This window comes from Balaenoptera musculus, chromosome 17, assembly GCF_009873245.2.
Source record: "Balaenoptera musculus isolate JJ_BM4_2016_0621 chromosome 17, mBalMus1.pri.v3, whole genome shotgun sequence".
Taxonomy (NCBI): Eukaryota; Metazoa; Chordata; class Mammalia; order Artiodactyla; family Balaenopteridae; genus Balaenoptera; species Balaenoptera musculus.
The window spans coordinates 8,955,190-8,978,414 of NC_045801.1; the positions used below are offsets into that span (position 1 = coordinate 8,955,190).

The 23,225-nt window shown below is 38.7% G+C and overlaps 1 protein-coding gene across 4 annotated transcripts in view; it reads left to right on the forward strand.

The window, feature by feature from the left end:
- LRRC6 (leucine rich repeat containing 6) overlaps window positions 1-23,225 on the forward strand; it is an 80,659-nt gene that overhangs the window by 38,723 nt on the left and 18,711 nt on the right. For all 4 annotated transcript variants that reach the window (XM_036830883.1, XM_036830881.1, XM_036830880.1 and 1 more), the window contains 6 exons: window positions 2,111-2,337; window positions 7,173-7,364; window positions 8,867-8,944; window positions 11,986-12,051; window positions 15,369-15,438; window positions 16,188-16,283. In XM_036830883.1, coding sequence (XP_036686778.1) covers window positions 2,111-2,337; window positions 7,173-7,364; window positions 8,867-8,944; window positions 11,986-12,051; window positions 15,369-15,438; window positions 16,188-16,283 — 729 coding nt within the window. The remainder of the gene's footprint in view (window positions 1-2,110; window positions 2,338-7,172; window positions 7,365-8,866; window positions 8,945-11,985; window positions 12,052-15,368; window positions 15,439-16,187; window positions 16,284-23,225) is intronic.

The window sequence follows — 23,225 nt, forward strand, 5'->3', positions numbered from 1 at the left end:
TTTTGGCCGCTCTGTGCAGCATGTGGGATCTTAGTTCCTTGACCAGGGATCGAACCTGCGCCCCCTGCAGTGGAAGTTCAGAGTCTTAACCACAGTCCCAGAATTGCTTAGATCTTAACCCTAGCTTAAAGTAGGTTAATTACCAAAAAAAAAAAAAAAAGCTAAGTACTTAGACCACAATTACTTATCACCTTAAATAATAGGTTTTATTGAATTGGATTTTATCATTATGGCCTCACCTTTCACTGAAGGATGTTAGAAGAGACAGCTTTGTGAAGACTGTTATGTATGGACATGTTGCTACAGAAACAATGCGTGACATCTCTCAAGATCTCCACTAAGAAACTCTACTTTAGAAATGTGTTTTAGAACTAAGTATTAGAGAGAAGCTAGAAACGAGTATATTTTCTCAGTAAAGAAAGCAAAAATCGCTTCATCGATGATGTTTTTCTGTGTTGCTTTGGCTGCCAGCAAGCTCAGAGCCAATTCTGCCGCCCATCTACAGCAGCCATATGAGTTCTTATGACCAAAACCTACTTTAAATTATGTTTTTTCCAAATAGCGACATTATAATTTTGATTTTTAATTAACTGCTCCTGATAATTTTTATTTTTTTATTATTTTTTAATTTATTTATTTTATTATTTTATTTTATTTATTTTTTTGGCTGCGTTGGGTCTTTGTTGCTGCACGCAGGCTTTTCTCTAGCTGCGGCGAGTGGAGGCTACTCTTCGTTGCGGTGTGCAGGCTTCTCATTGCAGTGGCTTCTCTTGTTGCGGGGCACGGGCTGTAGGTGCATGGGCTTCAGTAGTTGTGGCGCGTGGGCTTCAGTAGTTGTGGCTCGTGGGCTCTAGAGCGCAGGCTCAGTAGTTGTGGCACACGGGCTTAGTTGCTCTGCGGCATGTGGGATCTTCCCAGACCAGGGCTTGAACCCGTGTCCCCTGCATTGGCAGGTGGATTCTTAACCACTGCACCACCAGGGAAGCCCATAACTGCTCCTGATAATTTTTTAAAATTCATATTTAGCTCCATCTTTGTGTGTTTTGTATTTGTTTGTGTTAGTTTCCTTTTGCTGTGGTAATGAATGACCACAAACTCAGTAGTTTAAAACAACACAAATATATACTCTTTGTTTTGGAGGTCAGAATCTAAGATTGTGGTGTTGGCAAGACTCTGCTCCTTTTGCAGGCTTCAGAGGAAATTTTGTTTCCCTGCATTTCTCAGCTTCTAGAGGGTGCCTGCATTTTTGAGTCCCTGCCCCTTCCTCCATCATTAAGGCCAGCCGTGTAGCATCTTCAGACCTCTCCCTAACTCTGACCCTGACACTTCTGCTGCCTTCTTTCCTTTATAAAGACCCATGTGATTACATCCGGCCCACCCAGATAATCCAGGATAATCTCCCCATTTTAACATCCTTAACTTAATCACACCTGCAAAGTCATTTTTACCATGGAAGGTAACACTCACGGGGATTAGAAAGTGGACATTCTTGGGGGACCGTTATTCTGCCTTTTCTAAATACCTCACCTCTCTTTGTAGACAAAGGCTCAGTAAATAAGTAGGCGTCTCTAAATTGGTAGCTTTGAACCTTCAGATTTTGGGTTGGTGTTTTTAATATTTCAATTTGGAACAATCCCTATAGAGGTACCAGATGAAAACAGTGACCATAAGAATTAATAATACACTCTACGTGTCCTGTCAAGGGTAGAACACGGGCTCACTTGCAATAGAGATCAATTTTGTGCGATGTACAAGGCCCTTTTTCGCAGAGAGCATTTGGGACTTGACTTGAGGCACTGAAATTCTTTACATAGTGAGCAGTTATAAAATTACTATATTTTGGGAGCTTGTCATTAATAATCGGTTTCAACAGGAGACCTACTTATTATTATTACCAGTAAAGATACTTTGTAAACTGTGTTAATTGTATGAAGTAAACATTGATTTAGATCAAAGTTTCTGACGTTTCGCATTAATTACTTTGCTTTTAATTCCATATCACTAAGGCGCATAATTTATTATTTCTCATCTTGCAAGCAAAGTCTGCTTGGGGCTGATTCAAATTGCGACTTTTGAATAAATGCACTGTGTTGGCTGTTTTTTATTCCAGTGGTTGGATGGTAGAGAAATTGAGCGTTCAGAAAGGATTCAGGCATTACAGGACTTTCCAGTAGTTGAACAACAAATCAGAGAGCAGGAGAAAGCTTACTGCCTCAAACGAGCCAAGGACAAGGAAGAGACTCAGAGGAAACTGCAGGAGGAGGAAAACAAAGGCGAGAAGGAGGGAAGGCACACAGGCTTTGATGGACGTTGGTACACAGACATTGGTGCTACTCTGTATGTAACTTTTTTTTTTTTTTCTTTTTAAAAATTGTCAATGTCCTCCTGTTTTATTTACTTCTTACTTGTACAGTATGAGTAAAAACAACAAGGCAAAACCAAAAAGCAGAAATGAAAACCTTTCATTTCCTATTGTGAAGGGCTGTATGTTACCACAATGCAGGAAAGAACATTGAATAACCACTAAATACTACTCTGTATGTCACTTAATAGAGTGTACTTTCTAGTTAACTTGTGTTAAAAGCAAAACTTTTGTTAAAAAGTTCTCTTCCCAAGGTGTTCACAGTTTCACTTATATTCCGGACAACTGATTTGAAGAATAAATTATGATGTGAATTTTGGGTGAAGACGATGTATGATCATCCCATTGTTTGTGATAATTCTGTGAGGCTTTCCTCCCTTAAAGCCTTTTCAAACTAGCAACTTTAATTTGCATCTAGACTCATCTTCAGACAAATCTCTCTAAAAGATGCACAGGAAAGATAAATTAACAGGTGTACTTTGATTTATAAAGTAGGAATATTTTAGAAAAGTTAAATGCAAATCACATTATTATAAATTGAGTAATTTTGATTATATCATAAGATGTTCTGTTATGTGAATTATGTAATGAATACATCTTTAATGCGATTAATAAGCCCCTAATTGGTCATTTTTACAAGCATGAATTTTTCATGCTTGCTTATTTTAAGGGAATTGCACCTATAGTCAGTTGATTTGATTCCATACAACGAAAGCTTTAAATATTTTGTAACAGAATCTCTTAAGCTTGAGAAAATAATAATAATAAAATATTTCAGATGTACATAAATGTTAAAAGAATAAATAGGCAGCTTAATAATAAATGTCAATAGTTTGCCTGTTTGCTTTGGATCTTATTTTATTTTATTTCATTTCATTTCACTTCACTTCATTTCATTATTTTTTTTTTTCGGGCGTGCCACACAGCACGCAAAATCTTAGTTCCCTGACCAGGTTTCAGAGCTACAACCCCTGCAGCAGAAGCGAAGAATCTTAACCACTGGACTGCCAGGGATGTCCCTGGATCTTTTATTTTTAAGTGAGAAATAAAATATCAATAGAGGAGAAGGTCCTTAAGTATTTCTCCCCCATCCCACTCCTCCTTTCATCCTCCATGGTGTCCACCATCCTAAAGTTAGTATGTGTTTGGTATAATGTTGATCCCATCCATATTGTAATGTATTTACCACGTAATTATGCCTCCTTAAACAAGAATAGTTTCATGTTGTTTTTTTTTTTTTAGCATGAATATCTTTCTACAGCTTTGCTTTTCATTCAGCATTATGTTTTTGAGATTTATGCATATGAAGACACGTAGAACTAGTTCATTCATTCTAACTGTGGAATAAAATTCTATCGAATGAATAAATCACAGTTTATCCCAGAGGTGATATTCAAAATATTTAGCAGCAATTCTTTATTCTTCCTGACCAATCAGAATATGAACCAGCTCCAAAAATCTGTGGTTTCCCCTTTCTTGTTTTTTTCAGACAATGGTGCACACATCTCCTTGTGCAAGTATGGAAGTTTCTGTAGCGTATTCAGCAATTGCTACATATTAATTATAAACATCTTTTTGACTTTATATGCATTGCCCAATTGTTTTTTAAATTGTACTAATTTTAACTCATAAATCAGCAGTATAGGAGAGTTCCTAATCTTTGCCAGTAGTAGATAATGTGATCTCTTAAAACACTGGCTAATCAAGTTGGTTGTTAAATAGCATCTAATGTTTTAATTTGAATTTCTAGAATTACGAGTGAGTTTCAGTATCTTAAATGTCTTCTTATATGTTTATTGGCTATTCAGATTTCTTCTATTCAAGACCTCCGCCTATTTAAATAAGTTGTACTTTTTTTCTTATTAATTTATAGTTCTTTTATATTCTAGATGCAAATTCTTAAGTCCTTATGAGCTTTGCAAGTATCTTCTCTCTGTCTGTGACTTGTGTTTGATTTTGATAAGTGCTTGTTTTATAGAATTTAGAAGTATTAATGTAGTTAAACTTATGTTTATACTTTCTGATCTTGTTTATGAAATTTTTCAATACCCCAGTGTCATATCTGTCTATCTGGAATAACTTGACAGCAGTGTGGGGTAGGGTGCTAATCACTTCCCACACAGGTTTGTTTGTTTGTGCCCCATTGATTAAAGTGCTATTCTTCTCCCGTATTATATACCCTCTTCTCGTGATTCATGGGCCCATTTCTGGGCTCTCTGGACTCCTCCATGGGAGTACCTCCACATGGTTTCAATTTCTATAAATCTTGATCTTTGGTAGGAGATATTTTCGTGTTTCAAAATTATCTTGGCTCTTCTTGACTCTTTTTTACTCTTCTGTGAGAATTTTAGAATCTGCCATTCAAATTCCCCCCAGATCCCTAGTGTAATTTTGATTGAAATTGCATTTAGTTTACACGTTAATAAGGGGAAGGTTGACATCTTCAGGACATTGATTCTTTCCTTGCTGAACTTTGTAATAGCTCTATTTATTTAGACCTTCTTCTGAGTCCTTCAATAAGTTTTTATAATTTTTCTCTATAAAGGTTTTACACCATTTCTTATTAGATGTATTTCTAAGTATCTTGTAGAATGGGATTTTAAAAATAGGCTTTTAATTGGGTCTTTCTGATGTATATAGAGACAAATGGTTTCTGTGTACTGATACTGTATTATGCAATCTTGCTGAACTTTTTAAAAAGATGCAACAGTTAGTCTGTAGATTATCCTGTGTTTTCTATGTAGAAAAACCCATTTTTTTAATAAACAGCAACTTAAAATTTTTTTCCAATCCTTCTACCTCTGCTTTTTATTTTTTATGGTGCCTGCTGAGCCTCCAGTACAGGGTAGAATAATAGCAGTAAGAATGGGTATCTGTTATCTTGTTCCTGACTTTTAAAAGAATGTTTCCAATTCCTCATCTTTAAGTATAATGATTCCTGTGAGGCTTTGGTAGAATTAAGTTAGTTTTCTTTTATTCCAAGTTGATGAACAGCTTTTATCATCATGGATACTGGATTTTTATTGAATGCTTTTTCTGCATCTAGTGAGAAAATCATTTTTTTCTGTTGTTGTGTTGAATTAACATTAATAGATTTTTCAATATTAAACCATCCTTGAATTTCTAGAACAAACTCACTTTGTCCATATTTTTTTTTTCAATTTCTTATTGAAGTATAGCTGATTTACAATGCTGTGTTAGTTTTAGGTGTACAGCAAAGTGATTCAGTTATATATATATTCTTTTTCAGATTCTTTTCCATTATAGCTTATTACAAGATGTTGAATATAGTTCCCTGTGCTACATAGTAGATCCTTGTTGTTTATCTATTTTATATATAGTAGTGTATATCTGTCTCACAAACTCTTAATTTATCCTTCCCCCCACCTTTCCCCTTTGGTAACCATAAGTTTGTTTTCTATGTCTGTGAGTTTGTTTCTGTTTGCCAAACAAAATTTTTTTAATGAGAATGAAACCAATTATTTCAGTGACCATTAGCTAAAATATTGTAGAATATTACAGATTCCCTTAATAGATTGTTTTTTTTTTTCCAGTACCGTAAAGAACCATAGCTATGTGGCAAAGCATTTATTTTCAGTAATTTGCTCTATTTTGCTTATTGAACTGTCTAGTTGCATTTTATAATATGTAAGGTATCTAAGCAGATTTTACTGTGTTCCGTTTATACTATTTAAATTTCATATTCTGGTAGTTTTTGTCCCTTCTTTCAAAAAACATCTTATTTGAAGGTCAACAAAATGAGCATTTTGTGTCATCTCATTTCAGTAACAACAATAACAAAATCTAACATTTAATGAGAACTTACTATTTGCCATACTTGGTACTAAAGGCTTCCTGTAGATTTTTTCATTTAATGTCATTTTGTAACAGAGCATGTTCTAGGGAGAGGTGAGGGGAGAGAGCCTATCCTAATTGTGTACTGTTTGAATGATGTCCTTTTCTCTCTGCTAGAATAGAGTCTCCTGTAAGTAGTGTTGCTGTCTGTCTTGACTAGGGCTGTCTCTCTGGTGCCTGGCACACAGAAAGACACTCAATAAATATTACTTGAATCCATGTTGAATGAATGTTGAATATCATATAATACTTATTTGATGCCATATAGAGGCATCATGTAATTCTCTGACAGTCCGCAAAACATGAATAAAAAAGAGGGCAGAGCACCGTTGCCATATAAAGCTACAAAATCCAAAGTTATCCATGAAAAATGGAGTAGTTAGAGGCCATACCATGGGCGATCTCATATATCCCACTGGAGAATTTTAGAGGTAGAGAATCATTAAAGAGCCTGGAAATAATATGATTAAATTTTTTAGAGAGATTCCTCTGGGAGCAGGGTGGAGGATGGAATTGAAGGGTGTAAGACTGGAGGTGGGGTGATTGCTAAGGCCCAGTGGTCCCTGAGTTTGTCTGATCATCAGAACCTCCTGCAAAATATTGTAAAGCAAGGGTCCTGGACCCCACTTCAAATCAACTGGAGAGACTCTGGTGGGAGCCCAGGAATCTGTACTGTGTACAAAGCTCCCCAGGTGACTCACATCGGCCAGGTCTAAGAACCCTTGAACCTGATTACTGCAATATTCCTGGTGATAGATGAGGTGGGCCTGCCCCAATGCTGTGGCACTAATTTCCTCCAACTTGGCTCAGATAGGCTCTCTTTCAGACACATTTTGTCATTCAAAGGTAAGAAGATAACACACACACAAAACATAGATATTTAAGGGGCAGCATTCAGGATGAAACTCAGACGTCCATTATTATTGGTTTTAACTTGCCCCGTGTTCTTTTCTAGCCCATCTTCTGAAGAGAGCAAAGACGACGTCCAGGCACCAGAAATACAAGAAGGGGAATGTAAGAAAAAGAAATTAGACAACGGTGAAGACGATCTGGAATTCTGGAATAAGCCCTCTTTGTATACTCCTGAATCTAGATTGGAAACTCTGAGACATGTGGAAAAACAACGGAAAGACCAAGAAAAATTAAGGTATTCCATTTTATCCTATCATTGAGAGTGATGGAGTATATTTTCATGATTGTACCTTGTTTCACCCATTATCTGTGTTAAATCTGTGTTAGCTATCACACACAGACTTTGCTTTTTCTAATTTCAGCCTTTTGTTGAAGTGTTATCTACTAACCCTTCTTTAGAATGTCATGAATCGTGGCATTTTAGGTAGGGCTTTGTTTCTATGTCCTTAGCTTTTTAACAACTTCAAATGTGTCAAATAAGAGCATGGCCTGGTTTACAGATACTAGTTATCCAAGTCATTCTTGAGTTCAGTGTGCTATAGTCTACACGATCTAATGGGTTCCTGAGATATTTTCCTCTTCTGAATGCCCTCTAATTGTCCTGTGTCATGGAGAATAATGTAGTTCATGGAAACATGAACTTATTAATTGGACCTGAGAACCCAGTTTAAGATCCAGAAAAATGTGAATAAATTTACATTATAAAATAAAGTTAAATGCCATACAATCTGTATTAAAAGAACAGCAGAAATCCAAGACAAAGAATTGCCTGCAGTTCTGTCATTTAAACGGATTTGTCCATCTGATCTTCTAGAGCTTGTCCATATATGCCTTTTTAAAGTTTTTATGTATTTTCAGTAAGTGTTTAAATAAACAGAATTTATGTTCCACATTTTCTTTCTTGTTATTCCATGAATCTTTCCTCTTTGCTCCATTTATTTCCCTCCTATCGCTGCCCCTTCATGGTAAGAAGAGTTAGCAGGCTTGGGTCCATCCTACCAGAACTTCCTCCACCTGCTACAATCATATAAATGATTTCTGCAAACGTAGGATTGAGGGTCTTTTCTTAAAAACAAAAGTGGACTTATATTTTATGTATTTGTTCTCACTAAATCATCATCAACACTTTTCTATAACTTTCTAGATGAGTAGGTAAAGAGTGAACACATTTTTCAATAGCTGCAAAATATTTCATAGCGTGAATGTACCACAGTCAATCCAATCATTCCTCCATTGATGGACATTCTTGATGGTTCCAAGGTTTTGCCACTGCAGATGATGCTGTGATAGACATCCTTTTATGTAGATCCTATGTACTGGTATTTTTATTTCTATAAAATAGATTCTATTTGGCATTTTAAAAACTGTAATTTTCACTAAAGTAGAAGATGTATACACAAATGGAGAATTAACAGTTAGCTGAGTAAATCATGCATAAAATAGACTCATTTAAATATTCATGGCTATTTCATGAAAAGGAGTTTTCTCCCCCATTCGAATTATCTGGCAAATTGTCTTGGTCACATTTTTCCTTTACAGATATAGATATAATCACACAGAAATTTGGCTCGATTGTCAGTTCCCAGCAATGGACTTCATCACAGTGAATTGCTGATGTATTCACAAATACCTGATTAATTTTTCTTAAACTGTTTCACACATTAATTGTTTTTATATTATCTTTGTTTATTTTTTTCTCTCTCCCGCCCCATGTTCCCACCTACCCCTAATATTAAGTGAAAAAAAGAAGAAAGTGAAACCACCCAGGGTGCTGATCTCTGAGAATGGGAGAGCCCTGAATGTAAATGAGCCCAAGTAAGTGAGGCCGAGTGGAGACTTGAAGAAGTAGAATGTGTGGTGTTGGTCATACGATGATTTCAATGACACGTTTGCTCTGCAGAGAATATATCTGACCACTCTTAACAAACTTGATGAGCCTAATAAGAATGTCATTTTGTGTGTATTTGAAAGCAGAACATCATTATGCTTTCAAGTGTGTAATGTTATATTTCATCTTCTTGGCATCCAAAACATGACCTTGACATATGGAAATCTTAGTTATTTCTGTGTCTCCTGAAACTTTGAACCATGTACAGTTTTATGCCTGAAAATTCCAAGTGCATCATTGTTGTGTTTCTTAATTTTTAAAACTCTGCCATGAGCAAGCTGGCTGAGGATACTGATAAATCTCCTATACACCTACTTTATAGCCTGGAACACATCTGCAAAGCATTCGAGAGCTAAGGAAAGAAATTGATATAAATACCTCAGTGGAGCTGATGAGAGAGGAAAAATATTCCAACTGGAAATCCTCACGTATGGTAGTATCTAGCTGTTTTAACATGTAAAACTAGAAAGCAGGCAGAAAAGGCCTTTTGTAGTCAAAATACAGATGAAAAAGCCTACGAACTCAAGCTTGCTGGCTTCGTTACTCAAAACCTGTTTACTTTGATCATTTCGTTTGCTGTGCTGTTACCACAATAGAAGGGGCGCTGTCCTGAATCACTCCTAGGCGTCATTCACGCCACCTTCACAGCAGTCTTGTGTGATAGGCAGTATTTCTTCTTCACAGGTCAAAAACTTGAACTGAGGGGTGAATGACTTGCCCAAGGCCACGTAGGTAATAGGTGGTGTGTCTGACTTGCCCATGCTAGCCCATTTCTAGTGGTTTCCATGATCAAGTTCATAATCTCACCCCCACCTCACCCCACCCCACCACACACACACACACACACACACACACACACACACCCCTTCTTTATCCAGAAGTCATGAATGCAGCACAACACATGATGCTAACCCCTGGGGATACGGAAGTGAATATGACAGATTTCTGCCTTCAAGGAACTTAAAAATCTAGTCGGGAGACTGTCTCTCTTCAGGCTACAGCAGGGCTGGAGGGAGACCCTCTGGGCTCTGCGTGCCCCTAGTGAGACCACAGAAGCTTCGGCAGTCCCATCGTTTCTATATTCCATGTTCACATCATTTCTATATTCAGTCACATCTTTTCAAATCTCAGCCATCTACTTAACCTAACAGATTTGCCCAGATTGCTCATACTTTCCTTCTCCAAACAGGTTCTTCCCTTTGCTTCTGATTCTTTGACCCTACTACCTTCTCATCTTCTTCTGCTTTGCTGGATCCTTTCCGTCTTGTCTCCTAAGTGCTCTGGGGCAAACTCCTCAACTATCTTCTCTTTCCACATTCACTCTTTTGAGATCTCAGCAAATACCATGATTTCAACACTATCCCTCCGTTACTTACAACCAGACCCAACCTCTTCCCTGAGCTCAAGACTTGTATATGCAGCTAGCTATGTGCTCTCCTATGTGGATATAAACTATGTGTCGTAGGCTTATCGTGGCTAAAGCAGACATCCTCACTTCCATCCCCACAACCACTTACCGTCAGGTCCTGCTCGTCCCTCAGTGTCCTCCAGCTCAGGAGTGAGCGCCCACTGGGTATCAAGACCGAAACCTCGGATTCATCCTCAGTTCTTCTCTCCCTCGTGTTATCAGTGAGCTCTTCCTTCAGAATTACCAGAATCCCGCCCCTTCTCATTCACTCCATTGCCACCACCTTAGAGGAAGTCAGCCTCCTCTTGCCTGGACGGTTGCAATAGCCTGTTAAGTGGCACACACCCCCTCTCTTAAGGAAAATACCTGGAAAGCACCAAACCACATTTTCTTTACAGAATTAAATCACATGATCTCATCTAGCTGCCAGGGAGGCTGGGGAATGTGGTCTTTACCCTGCAGAGCCGTATTCCTCATTAAAATCAGGGACCCTGTTACTATGGATAAAGGGGGAGCAGACAGTGGGCAATATCAGTGTCTGCCATAGAAAACCTCCCTGAAATTACCTTTCAAGGGATATATGAAGGGAGAGTTTAAGTTGGTGGCTGGAAAATGGGGGAATAAGCAATCAAGGCAGAGGGGAAAGCACATAGAAAAGCCCCAGAGATGAGATCAAGAATACATGGGTCATTTGAGCACATGAAGAGGTCCCGCCCGGCAGGAGTGTTGAAAGCAGTGAGAGTGACCGCCACAAGCAGACATCCCGCTGGCAGCCAAACCTAGGGCTAGTGTTACATTTCTCCAAACAATTTAGCCTACATTCTTTAATATTGTTGGGGTATTGCACTTTGCAGAATAATACGGTAAGTGAAATATTCAAAATAAAATTGACCAAGTAATTCTGAACAGTACATCGATAGTATGGAAGTTATACCTAGGACTCAATCTCAGGGTACAGGTGAAAGACTTAGAGATATGAAATCCTGCCTCCAAGGCTCACATGGCCTCTTTCCCAGCTACGTCAGCCTCTCTGAGCCTGTTTCTTCTTCTATAAAATGGAAGTGATAGATCATGGGCAGCATCTCAGCATTTCCGGGGGCTAGGGAAAGGTCACCAATGAAAGGAGAAGAAAAAAGACAAGACTGCTTAAAACTTAAGGAATGGAATGCTGGATAAGGGCAAGCAAACGCAACATGTAATTCCCCATCAATAATTCCGTGTTTTAGTTTGCTTCTAGCAAACCCGAATGAAATGGGAAAGAAAACTTTAACCACCAGGTGTCTCTGTCTCTGCACCACTGCTAATTTTTTTTTTTTTTTATGTAGTTCAGGATTCTCATATTGAAACAATGTAAACAGGAATAATTTATGAATATGCTGTAGGTTTCTGTTGAAATTTTTAAACTAACAGATTTTATTGACCAGCTACCAAAATAAGTTTGTCGTTGAAGATTATGACATAGTTTTTATCACATTTTCTTTTGATACTGGGATGGGGTTATCTATAAAGTATCGCTAAATACATCCTCTTTTTTTCCCCTCCAAATGGATTATTCCTTAGGCTTGACTTCTCTTTGAGAGATGATGAAAAGCGTAACCAGATTGTCCTGGACCTGGCTGTGTATAGGTAAAGACATTTTATTATGCGTTCATTTCATGGCATTTCTTGCTATTTTCATTCTCAGTCACAGCCCTTGCGTTCTTAAACATAAACAGCTGCCTCTTTATCACCGGCTGCCACCTCTTCCCAGACCACGTCCTACATCCTGACTGGTTTCACCCCCGCACTCCCTGCTTGCTTACCCCTCATCCCCGCACCCTGACAGCTGCTCTCCCCCAACCCACAACTGTCCACAGCTGTGACATTCACACCATCAGCCTGTGTCACCTTCCATGCTTCCTTGTTGAAGTCATTTAAAGACACCCAGGCCATCTGCCTCCCTCCTTGAAGATTCCAGGTCCTGGCTCACTTCCTGTATCCAGCTGATGATTTCAGGATCCACGTTCAGGACCTTTCTGCTTCTCCAGCCCTTTCAGACCCACTGATGCCCCAGTACTTTTGTCCTTGTACCTCCCTCTGCCTGTATCATTCTCACCCTAGGTGTCCTCGTGCCCTTCAGGCCTCCGTTCAGATGTCACTTTATTATAGAGGCCTCTCTGCCTCACCATCCAGTATAGACCAGTACCACCCCTGCCTCAGCACGTCCTTCCACCTCTCCCTGCTTTTTTATTTCTACCTGGCAAACTCTCAATTTACCTGTATTTTGAAAAATGTGTAGTTGAGGCAGAAACTTTGTTTTGTTTGTTCCTACCTCTTTATGTCTCTAACGCCTAAAACAGTGTCTGACACCCGTTAGGAGCTCAATAAGTACAGGAGTAAATGGATGAATGAATGAATGATTACTGATGATGGAATCAATGAACATTTACATTCATGAGTTGTAATAAAGGCATTTCTATTTTTGAGGGATTTTATTACATGCTCTATCTCATTTAATTTCTCAGTAACCCAGTGGCGTGGGAGAGATTGTTATCCTGGAATTACCCAAGGGGGGTGAGTCTTGTGAAAGTAAACATGGTCATTGGAGAAGCCAGAATGTGAACCCTCAGTCTTAGGTCCAACTTTGTTTCTTTAATTGTGATAAAATACACATAACTTAAAATTCACCATTTCAACCCTTTCAATCGTACAACTCAGTGGCATTCAGTAAATTCACAATGTTGTAACTCCATTACCATTATCTACTTCCAGGCAATTTTCTCACACATAAGGAAACCCCATACCCCTTAAGCAGTCACTCTTCATTTCCCCCCTTCCCCTGGCAACCACTCATCTGCTTTCTGTCTCCATAGGTTTGCCCATTCTGGATATTTCATACAAATGGAATCATATCTGGCCTTTGTGTCTGGCTTCTTTCACTTAGTATAAAGTCTTCAGGGTTCATCCATGTTGTAGCATATTCGTGGCTGACTAATATTCCATTGAATGGAGAGACCACCCTTTTGTTCATCCGTTCACCCATTGACGGGCACTTGGGTTGTGTCCATCTTTGGCCGGTGTGAACGGGGGCCGGCTGTTGGTGCAGCTCTTCTCATCACACTCAGCTGCGTCTCCCACGCCTCCAACAGTCCTCTGCCCTCTTGCTGCCAGGTCGCCTGCCTTTAAGAAGGGCTGCCTTCCATCCCAGCCCTCCTCCAGCTGACTGCATGTTCTCTGTTCCTCCAACTCCCTGAGCTTCCCTTTCTGCTGTTTTTCAGTTAAACATTCCCTTTTTCGTCCTTTCCATTTTTAGGCCTTATTCCTGGAGTTCAGTGAACGTGTACCTCTTTCTCCTTTTAGCTCGATTAGCTACTTAACATTAATCCTCAAATGAAAACTTTCCTCATTTCCCCATGCATGTACCTTTTCAAGGACTGGTGCTATTTCTCCTGTCTAAGTAGAAAAATCCTTCCCTTCCCATGATTCTGTCCAAACTATTACACTAAAGTTCCTCGTTATCTTCATTGGCACATGGATGTATGCATGAAAGTTCATTCATTCATGTCTGCTTCCTGCTTCTATTCCTGCAATAGCTGTAGAATGCCTACTACGTGCCAGGCGCTGGGAGACTGTAACCGGCCTGTTCTAAATACAGTCCCTGCTCTCCTGGGTTTACGGCCCAGTGGGGATGGCAGGCAGTACATAGGCAGGCATCTAACAGGCAACTACAAAGGGAGAAGAGTGCCGCGCGGGAAAAGGACAGAGTTCAGGGATGGAGAGCAGTGGTGTGTGTAGTGTGGCGGTTGGCGGTGTAGGGGATGGCTGGGCAAAAAGGGAAAGCCAGGGACGTGAGCACTGAAAACTGAAGGGTAAGATGTAGCGAGCTCTACAAAGGACTGGTGGAAGATTATTTTAGGCAGAGGGAAACAGCACATGCAAAACCCTTGTAGGTCGGGGCAGAGGAACTTTAGGTGGCCCTAAGCACAAAAAAGACTCTGTAATCCATAGTTAAAGTGGTAGATAATAAACATGAAGTTGTAGGAAAACTTGACTCTACTTTTTATTATTTTAATTTTTCATTAATTGTACCGATGCTTTATTACCACTAACTATGTACTAGGCATGGTGCGTGTGTCTTCTTAGCAATCTTAGGGGATAGGCACTATTTGTATCCTCATTTTACAGGTGAGGAGACAGAGGCTTAGAAAGATTAAGGAATGTGGTCCAGGGTAATATAGCAGGAAGGGGAAGGTGGAGTCAGTCCTCACAAGCCTGTGTGGCCAAAACCTGAGCCTGTCACCCCTGTATTGTCCTACCTGCCATAATGTTTGTGATTTTTGAATCATCACTGCATTTTCAAATATTTTAACATGCATAAAAATAATCATTTGGCCAAACTTCTTATTTTAACGAGTGATGTGGAATCTAAACCTTTCCTCTGCTCATGAAGTAAAGGAGAACAATTGCCCCCAATCCTGAGGTCACTGCCATAGAGGGAGAGGGCTGGGCTTGTTGGGCAGGATGTGCATTCGGAGCCAGTCTTCCAGGAGAGGTAGGATGGGGCAGCTGCAGAACAGCTGCAGGGAATCGAGAGCCCTAAGGACGAAGGAGCTTAGTGGATTCAGCATTCCTGGCTATTCAAGTCAGCCTTAGGGGTTTAAAATAAAATATTCATGAAAGAGCATGGCAAGCCGTTTTCTGCAACCCTCTGGTGTTTCAGGCCGCAGATATTTTGGGGTAAGGGGCAATCAATGCCAAGTGTACTTGTGGGTCTAAAAATGAAATTGCTGATATATTGAATTTCCGGCGGTCTGGGCATTAATTTAAGATGAATATTCTAAGACCTGTTTAGCATGGAAATTGTAAACTTTCTTCACTTAAAATGGTCCCTTAAGTGGGACTTTGTATTTGCACTTCTTTAAATGGTTTTGAAGATTATAAGACTTGGTTGTTGAATTTTGAAGGTATATGGACACCTCTTTAATCGATGTTGATGTACAGCCAACTTACGTGCGAGTGATGGTCAAAGGCAAGGTAAGTGTAACCCTATAGGCTGTTCCCGTTTCAGAAGCTCAGCCTTGACTCAAACTAGCTTGCCTCAAAACAGATTTAAGTGATTTTAAAATAGAAAAAGAGAAACTCAGTCAGAGTGCTGTTTTTTTAGACACACGATTTTAAACGACGGGAGTGGTATGCAGCGGGAATGGTTGCTGACCGTTATGTACCTTGATAAAATTTGTATTTTTAACCTGTGTCTGTTTTGTTAGTACTTTTTCTCAGAGCTGATAAGATAGTCATGTATGGGTAGCCTAGGCTTGAAATTATATTTAAATAATGTACCCATTTAAAATAATATACCCATTTAAATAATATACCCATTTAAAATTGTCAATGATTTCATTCACAGCAACTGTAACTTTATCACTTTTGAAATAGTATTTTTTGCTGATTCTGAGCATTCATATCAGTTCGCTTGAAGACTTTAAAATGGAAACATGTTGATGTTTTATGACAAGAAGTTTTATCTATAAATCCTTTATCAGCCATGTTCCCATAAATGGACCAGTCACGATTTGTGACTAACTGTTCCTCAGACAATTCATTAAAATTGGTAAAATAGTTCATGCATATCAAGCATTGCCCATATTTTACTTTTTTTCCTAATAAGCCTAAGCAGATTTTTTAAATAAATGGTGAATCTTAAATTTGTACTGAAAACACCTCTTAAAGTAACCCCCTTGTGTAATATGCACTCACTCTCCACACTTCCTGTTTGCTTTCAGCCATTTCAGCTGGTCCTTCCTGCAGAAGTCAAACCTGACAGCAGCTCTGCTAGAAGAGCTCAGACAACAGGACATCTGGTGGTCTACATGCCCAAGGTAGGTAGCCTTATTTGGATCAAGCTCAAGTCTCAATTCCTAGAGGAACGTGGCCTAGCAGGGCTCCTGATGACTTGTGATCAAGGTCTTTTTGGCTGAGAGAGCCAGAAAATCTACTTGGACCGGCTCAGGTAGGAGAACAAAGGCCTGTGAGAAGGGAGAGCTGGGACCAGGACGCTGTGACTGTGGTAACTCCTCCTACCTGCAGTTCTAGCCTCCCAGCCTTCCTACCTGGCAGACCAGAGAGTGGAGGAGGGGTGCATAAATCACAGGCGCCGTGAGCATGCCCGGCACATGGTAATCAGTACTTGCCTTACCAATAACTTTGAAAGGAGATGTAGTAGGCCTTGGGTCTCTTAAAAAAGTGTGATTGAATTCCAAATATTGAGCTTACTAGATTCGTGACTTTGGGCAAGTTATTAACCTGGTTCTGGGCCTCTTTTTCCTAATATCGCTTTTAAGAAAGATAATACACATAAAATTCATAGCATAGTGAGCACGCAATGAATATTGATGCCATCATTGTCGCTCTTTGTATTATTTGTATGACATGGGCTAGATAGTATTTTAAACTAAAACGCTTTTTTGTCTTTTATTTGGGAGGAGAAGTGTTGTATATGTATTTTTTTCAGTTTTTTTTAATTGAAGTATAGTTGATTTACAATATTGCGCTAGTTTCAAGTATACAGCAAAGTGATTCGTTTTTTGTTTTTTGGGTTTTTTTTGCAGATTACATTCCAGTATAGGTTATTAAAAGATAACGAATATAATTCTCTGTGTTTTGTAGTAAATCCCTGCTGCTTATCTATTTTATGGATAGTAATTTTTATCTGTTAATCACATCCTCCTAATTTGTCCCTCCCCCTCCCTCTCATGCTTAGTAAGTCAGACAGAGAAAGACAATACTATAAGATATCACTTACATGTAGAATCTAAAAAATAATGCAAGTGAATCTGTATACAGCACGGGAACAGACTCACAGACATAGAGAACAAAACTATATGTGTACTTTTGATATGGCTGACTTCTAATGGCTGGTAGGGTTCCCTCCGCTGACTGTCAGGCTCTATAACTTTGATCTCAGAGCTGAATGTCTGAGACAGAAGCTGTTTAGAAGCCTGAACAGACTTAACATGGATAGATGACAACCCTGAAAGAACTTAAGGAAATAAAACTTTAAAAATATTCATCTGTCTATATGGAATATTCCGATTCCTCAATACAGGCTCTATGAATGAGTTAGGATGTTTTGTGCTGCAAGCTGCAGAAACCCCAAACAGAATTGGCTTTAACCGTAAAGAAGTGTTTCAACTCTTGTAACAAGATACGGAAGGTTGGGAGGGCCCAGTCAGGGGAGGGTCAGGCCCTCTCTGATGTGTTAGCTCTGTACTCAGACCTGCTTCCTTCTTGACGTGAGCACTAGCTGTAACTGGGGTGACTTGCTTTCTTGTTCTTACCTTGCACAAAAATGGAAAGACAGAGAATCAGAGAAAGACCAGAGAGAGGACCTCTCCCATCACCATGGAATAAAAGCTCCTCTGGACTGATCTGGCTAATTTAGCTGAAGAGGCTAAAAATCTTGATGAGCTTAACCCTGGACAATGAAACCAACCTCTGGCCAAAAAGATGGTAGTCCTTTCTTCATTCCTATTATTTTATGTTTGGTTACTGTTATCTCATCCCATGAGCTACGGGTAGGGTCAGCTTTGCCCCAGTCACTCAGGTTTCAAAGGGGAAGCGTAGATAAACCAGTCAACATGGAGTTCTCCTTGTGAGAAAGAAAAGGGACCTGGGGGACACAAAGATTATAAACTTGATTAACCAATAAGGTTTCTATAATGGTTTAATAATCCTTCATGTTCCCAAAGCCAGTTTTGTAACAGATTGTGAGTAATCAGTTATGTATTTTTACTCAGAGGCAGTAAGACAGCAAATACAATTTGTTGTCAAGGAATAAAACAACAAACACAACTGTAAGAATCGCATTGTCCTTGTTGACTACAACAAATTAAGGAAATGCTTCTATGCCAGTTAGAATATCCTATAGGGAAATCTAAGCGATAACCCAATTACCTCAGTGTTTCAACAGAGACATTTGAATGACACTGCGATTAGCATTCTTCTTTCTTTCTTTTTTTGAAATTTCCATTCTAACTGAAAAACCAAAGATTAAGTGGTAACTGCCATTTTCCTAAAAGGAAATCAAGACGTATGATTTGTGTACCTTTTACAGGGTGCCAGGCAGTTGATCAGAAGACCTCTACTATCTCTGCTTATGGATCTTTTAAATGAATACAACATTCTATTTCCGTTATCCTTTTTGTCTTTATATCTGTTTAAATCTTCATGTTAAATACACATAAAAAGTATAGAAAATGGCTTATTAAAGAAAAGGCATTTTAGAAGTGTTTGGTTGAAGATGAGATAATTTACATAGAAAGAATCAGAATGGTTCTTTTTTTTTCTCAGTAAGAAACTATGAGTAACATTTTTTCCTTTGAGGTATATAGTTTTTAAGATTTTAGACTACTGTCTAAAAGTAACATGGATGTGAAGCTATCTCTATCATTATTCCTTTTAATTATTAAATTATTAATTATTAATTTATTTACTTTTATCATTTCTTTTATATACCTCTGTCATTATTCCTCCTAAAAGGTAGCTATTTCTTGCCCTGAATTAGTTGTTTTTCACTCATGAGTTAGGTATTTGTAAGGACTGTAAAGCTCAAAGAACAAAAGCTTTTTCTTAAAAATTAAATTTAAAAAGTCATCAAAAGTTAAAAAATAAAATTCTAACTTCACTTATGCTTATTATTAAAAATATGTGTTACTAAAAGTTAACATCTTCATAATTCCTATTGATTGAAACAATTGAAGTACCGAAGTTTCAGCCACTGAGCCATTTTGTGTGTCTAGGCTTCTACCTTACTGTGGAATTGTCCATGTCTGACTTGCGTTATAACGACAGAGGCATCTTCTTGGAATTTTAAAGCATTTTGTAAAGATCAGGTAGACACTTAGGTATGCTTTTGATTCATTCACAGAACAGTGTGGTCAATATGTTAAGTGATAACTTAGTACTTCAGGAAGTATCTAATATAGTCCTTAGTAGTTTATAATACTTGGATACTCTAAATTAATGAAAAGAAGATCAAATTTGCTGTTTAGTTGTTCCTTCTTGGTGATGGCATTTGTAAAGAATACTTGTGAAAAGCTAATCTATTTGATGATGTCTGTGCTGTGATGATTATATTGTGTTTATCTGGGGAAATTCAGTGATTAACTTTGTATACATTTTTTCAAGGACACAATTTGTAATGGAATCCACAAAATGCTCAAATATTTCTTATTAGACACTTCATTCAGTATTTTGTCACAGATGTCAAATGGATCTTTTTCCCTTCCCTACCCCTAAATGAAGCTTGATCTATACAGACTGGGTACCGATAAATAGGCAAGTTTCGTTAAGTCTGTTCCCTGTCACAGGGGTCATGGCTGGATATTCTGTTGCTGACCTGCTGGCGGGTTCTCCCAGCTCAGCTCCACATCCCAGGGACTTTCATCTCATGCTAGCTCTACAATACCAGATGCTTTCCAACATCTGCCACCAAGTCTGTAATCTGTGGGTTGATAGACTACACAGATATCACAATCCCTGCCATTCCCTACAGAATTCCTGTCTCTATCTGCCATCTTTATAACGTAACTCGTGGGTACCACATCTCCCAGAAGGCCATCTCCTCCACCATGATTTCAAGGGTTGATGTCTTGGCTAGAAGTGGCAGGTGGGGTAGTGGATGCAAAGGTACTCTGGCTTTCTCAGAAAGTGGCATTAGGGAATAGAAGGTCAACTGCCCAGGTAATAGAGGAGTAGGAAACATTCTGTGTTTCATGAGGCTTTTCTCAATCCTGCTCCACTTGTCAGTGGCATTTCTCTCTAACTTCCGGCACTGTTGTATTCATTAGTCTTAGCTTTTGGGATTGGTGTAGAGTCTCAGTCTCCAGTGCCTTTTATTACATTAGATATATCCAGTCAAGAAACATGGACCTATGGGTGTCATCTGTCTACCAGAAATTCACTATTCTTCTTTGTTCAGCACAGCAGCCAAATGATCATTTTATAGTATATGTAAATCAGACCAAGTCTTGTTTTCTAGTCATTCAGAGTTAAAAGCAAAATCCCCTGATAACCTCCACCTGCCATTATCTCTCTGATGTTACCTTCTACCACTTTACCCTCTAATCATTCCAGCCACCTTGGCCTCCTTACTATTTCACAAATATGACAGGCATCCTCCTACCCCAGGGCCTTTGCGCATACTGTTCACTCTGCTGGAATGCCCTTCTCCCAGATATCCTCATGATTTGTTCTCTCCCTTCCTTCAGTTTTTTTTTTTTTTTCTTAAGTGTTATTTTACCATGGGGTCTTTCCTGATCCCGATATTTTAAAAGTTTCCCCTTCCCCATCCCAGTACTCTCTATCCCCTGTTCCTGCTGTATTTTTCTTCATAGAATATATCACCACTGGACAGTGCATGTATTTAATTGTTTATTTCTTTGTCTATCTCCCTCAACAAAAATTTAAGCTTCATGAAAGTAGGGACTTTTGTCTGTTCTTGTTACTACTGTGTCACTGGCACCTAGAACAGAGACTGGCAAAGAGTAGGTATTCAGTAAATTTTTGTTGAACAAGTGAATGCATTCAATGCATCTTTAAAATACATTTTAATATTTAGAACACGAATCTCCCCTAATTACTCTCCTCCCTCCTCAACCATTTCCTCATTGTTTGTCCATGTGTATTATTCCAGATTAACTTTCAAATAATTTTATCAAATTCTGCCTCCAGAAATGCCATTTGAATTTTTATTGCTATTACCCTTTAGAGAGAGTGAAAAGAGATGATTAAAGGAATGGGCTCTGGAGCCAGAGAACCTGGGTTAAATCCTGATACTTCTGCTCAGCAGCTGTGTGACCTTGAGCAAATTATTAACCCCTCTGTGCTGTGCCTCAGACTCCTTGTCCATAAAATGATATGAATGATCATTCATACCGCAAAAGGTTGTTTTGAGGACTATATAAATTAATATGTAAAGCACCTAGGTGAGCACTTGGGACATAATACACACTGCATTCATGTTACTGTTAATTAATATTATCCATTACTAATAATCAATATTGTCAAGTTAATCAATATGAATTCCTATTAGTAAATATTTTTATTATTGAGATTGCATTGAATTTATAGATTGTTCTGGGAATGAATTGATATATCTACATAATCGAATCCTCACTACAATAATGTATTTTCCATTTATTACTCATATTTTATGTCCCTCAGAAGTTTTGCTTTGCAGTTTGCTCTCTATAGATGCTACATATTTTCTAAAGTTTATTTATAGGTACTGTATGTATGATTTTAGTTCCTATTCTGAGTAGGATTATTCCCCATGGCATTTTCCAAGAGTTTACGCTTGGCCTTCGGTATGTTTTCTGAAATGTGTGGTCAGACTAAGTGATATGTCCATACACAGTCTTATCATCATCAGCCTGGAAGGGTCTGACACATGATCTCACCACAGTCCAACTTAACAAGATTTAACTGAAATGTTGCCTTCATGGAGAACCTTGCATCATCATTCAATTAAACTCCCATCTAGGTTCTCAATTGACAAGTTCCAGGAACACTCCAAGAATATGCTTCATGATTTCCTTTGGGTGTTCTTTCAGAATAATTAACTGAGATTAAAGAAGGTGCCATCTGAACTGAACAGCAAAATATATTTACAACTTCAGTTGGTGAACATCTTGCTTGATTCTGCTATATTGAGCACAGGAGACGAAGGTCACGTATTAAGATCAATATCACACACCGTGATTCTAAAAAACACAGTCTCAGACTCCCTTTTCCCTTATTATTTGGACACGTGTTTCTCAGTACTTTCTCTCTACTCAAATATGCTTGCAACGTACCCAACATAAGCTCACTTTTATTCTCTGAATGTTAATTTCAAGAGGGTCTATAGTGAGGGCCTCCTGGTCATCTTGCTAGGTTTTCCTGTTCCATTCATACTTCTACTCTTTTAGAACATTACTTCTCATCCTCAGCTCATTCCTAAAACTTCCAGCACTGAAAAAATAGACCCAATTTAAAAAAAAAAAGACTCAAGGAAAACCCACTTATCTTGACTGATGACATAAACACCAAGTCTGAATAGGTCTTATCATTCTTTAAAAAGAAGAAGAAAAAATTTTTAATTTCAATTTTAAGTGAAAATTTTAATATAAATCTTTTAATTATACCTTTTAATGTTTTTAATTTTTTAATTTAAAATTTTTAATTTAATTTTCAATTTTTTTAAAAAACAGAAGAAGAAAAATGTAAATAGGCCCTACAAAAAAAAGTAATGTATCACAAGAAAAAGATAATATCATTCTGATAATCTAAAAAAGACCTACCTATCTTTGAAAATGATATTTGGGAGAGGACCTTCAAGATGGTGGAGGAGTAAGACATGAAGATCACCTTCCTCCCCACAAATACATCTACATGTGGAACAACTCCTACAGAACACCTACTGAACGCTGGCAGAAGACCTCAGACTTCCCAAAAGGCAAGAAACTCCCCACGTACCTGGGTAGGGCAAAAGAAAAAAGGAAAAACGGAGACAAAAGAATAGGGGTGGGACCTGCACCTCTGGGAGGGAGCTGTGAAGGAGGAAAAGTTTCCACACATTAGGAAGCCCCTTCACTGGTGGAGACTGGGGGTGGCAGGGGGGAAGCTTCAGAGCCACAGAGGAGAGCACAGCAACAGGGGTGCAGAGGGCAAAGCAGAGAGATTCCCGCACAGAGGATCGGTGCCGACCAGCACTCACCAGCCCGAGAGGCTTGTCTGCTCACCCGCCAGGGCGGGCGGGGCTGGGAGCTGAGGCTCGGGCT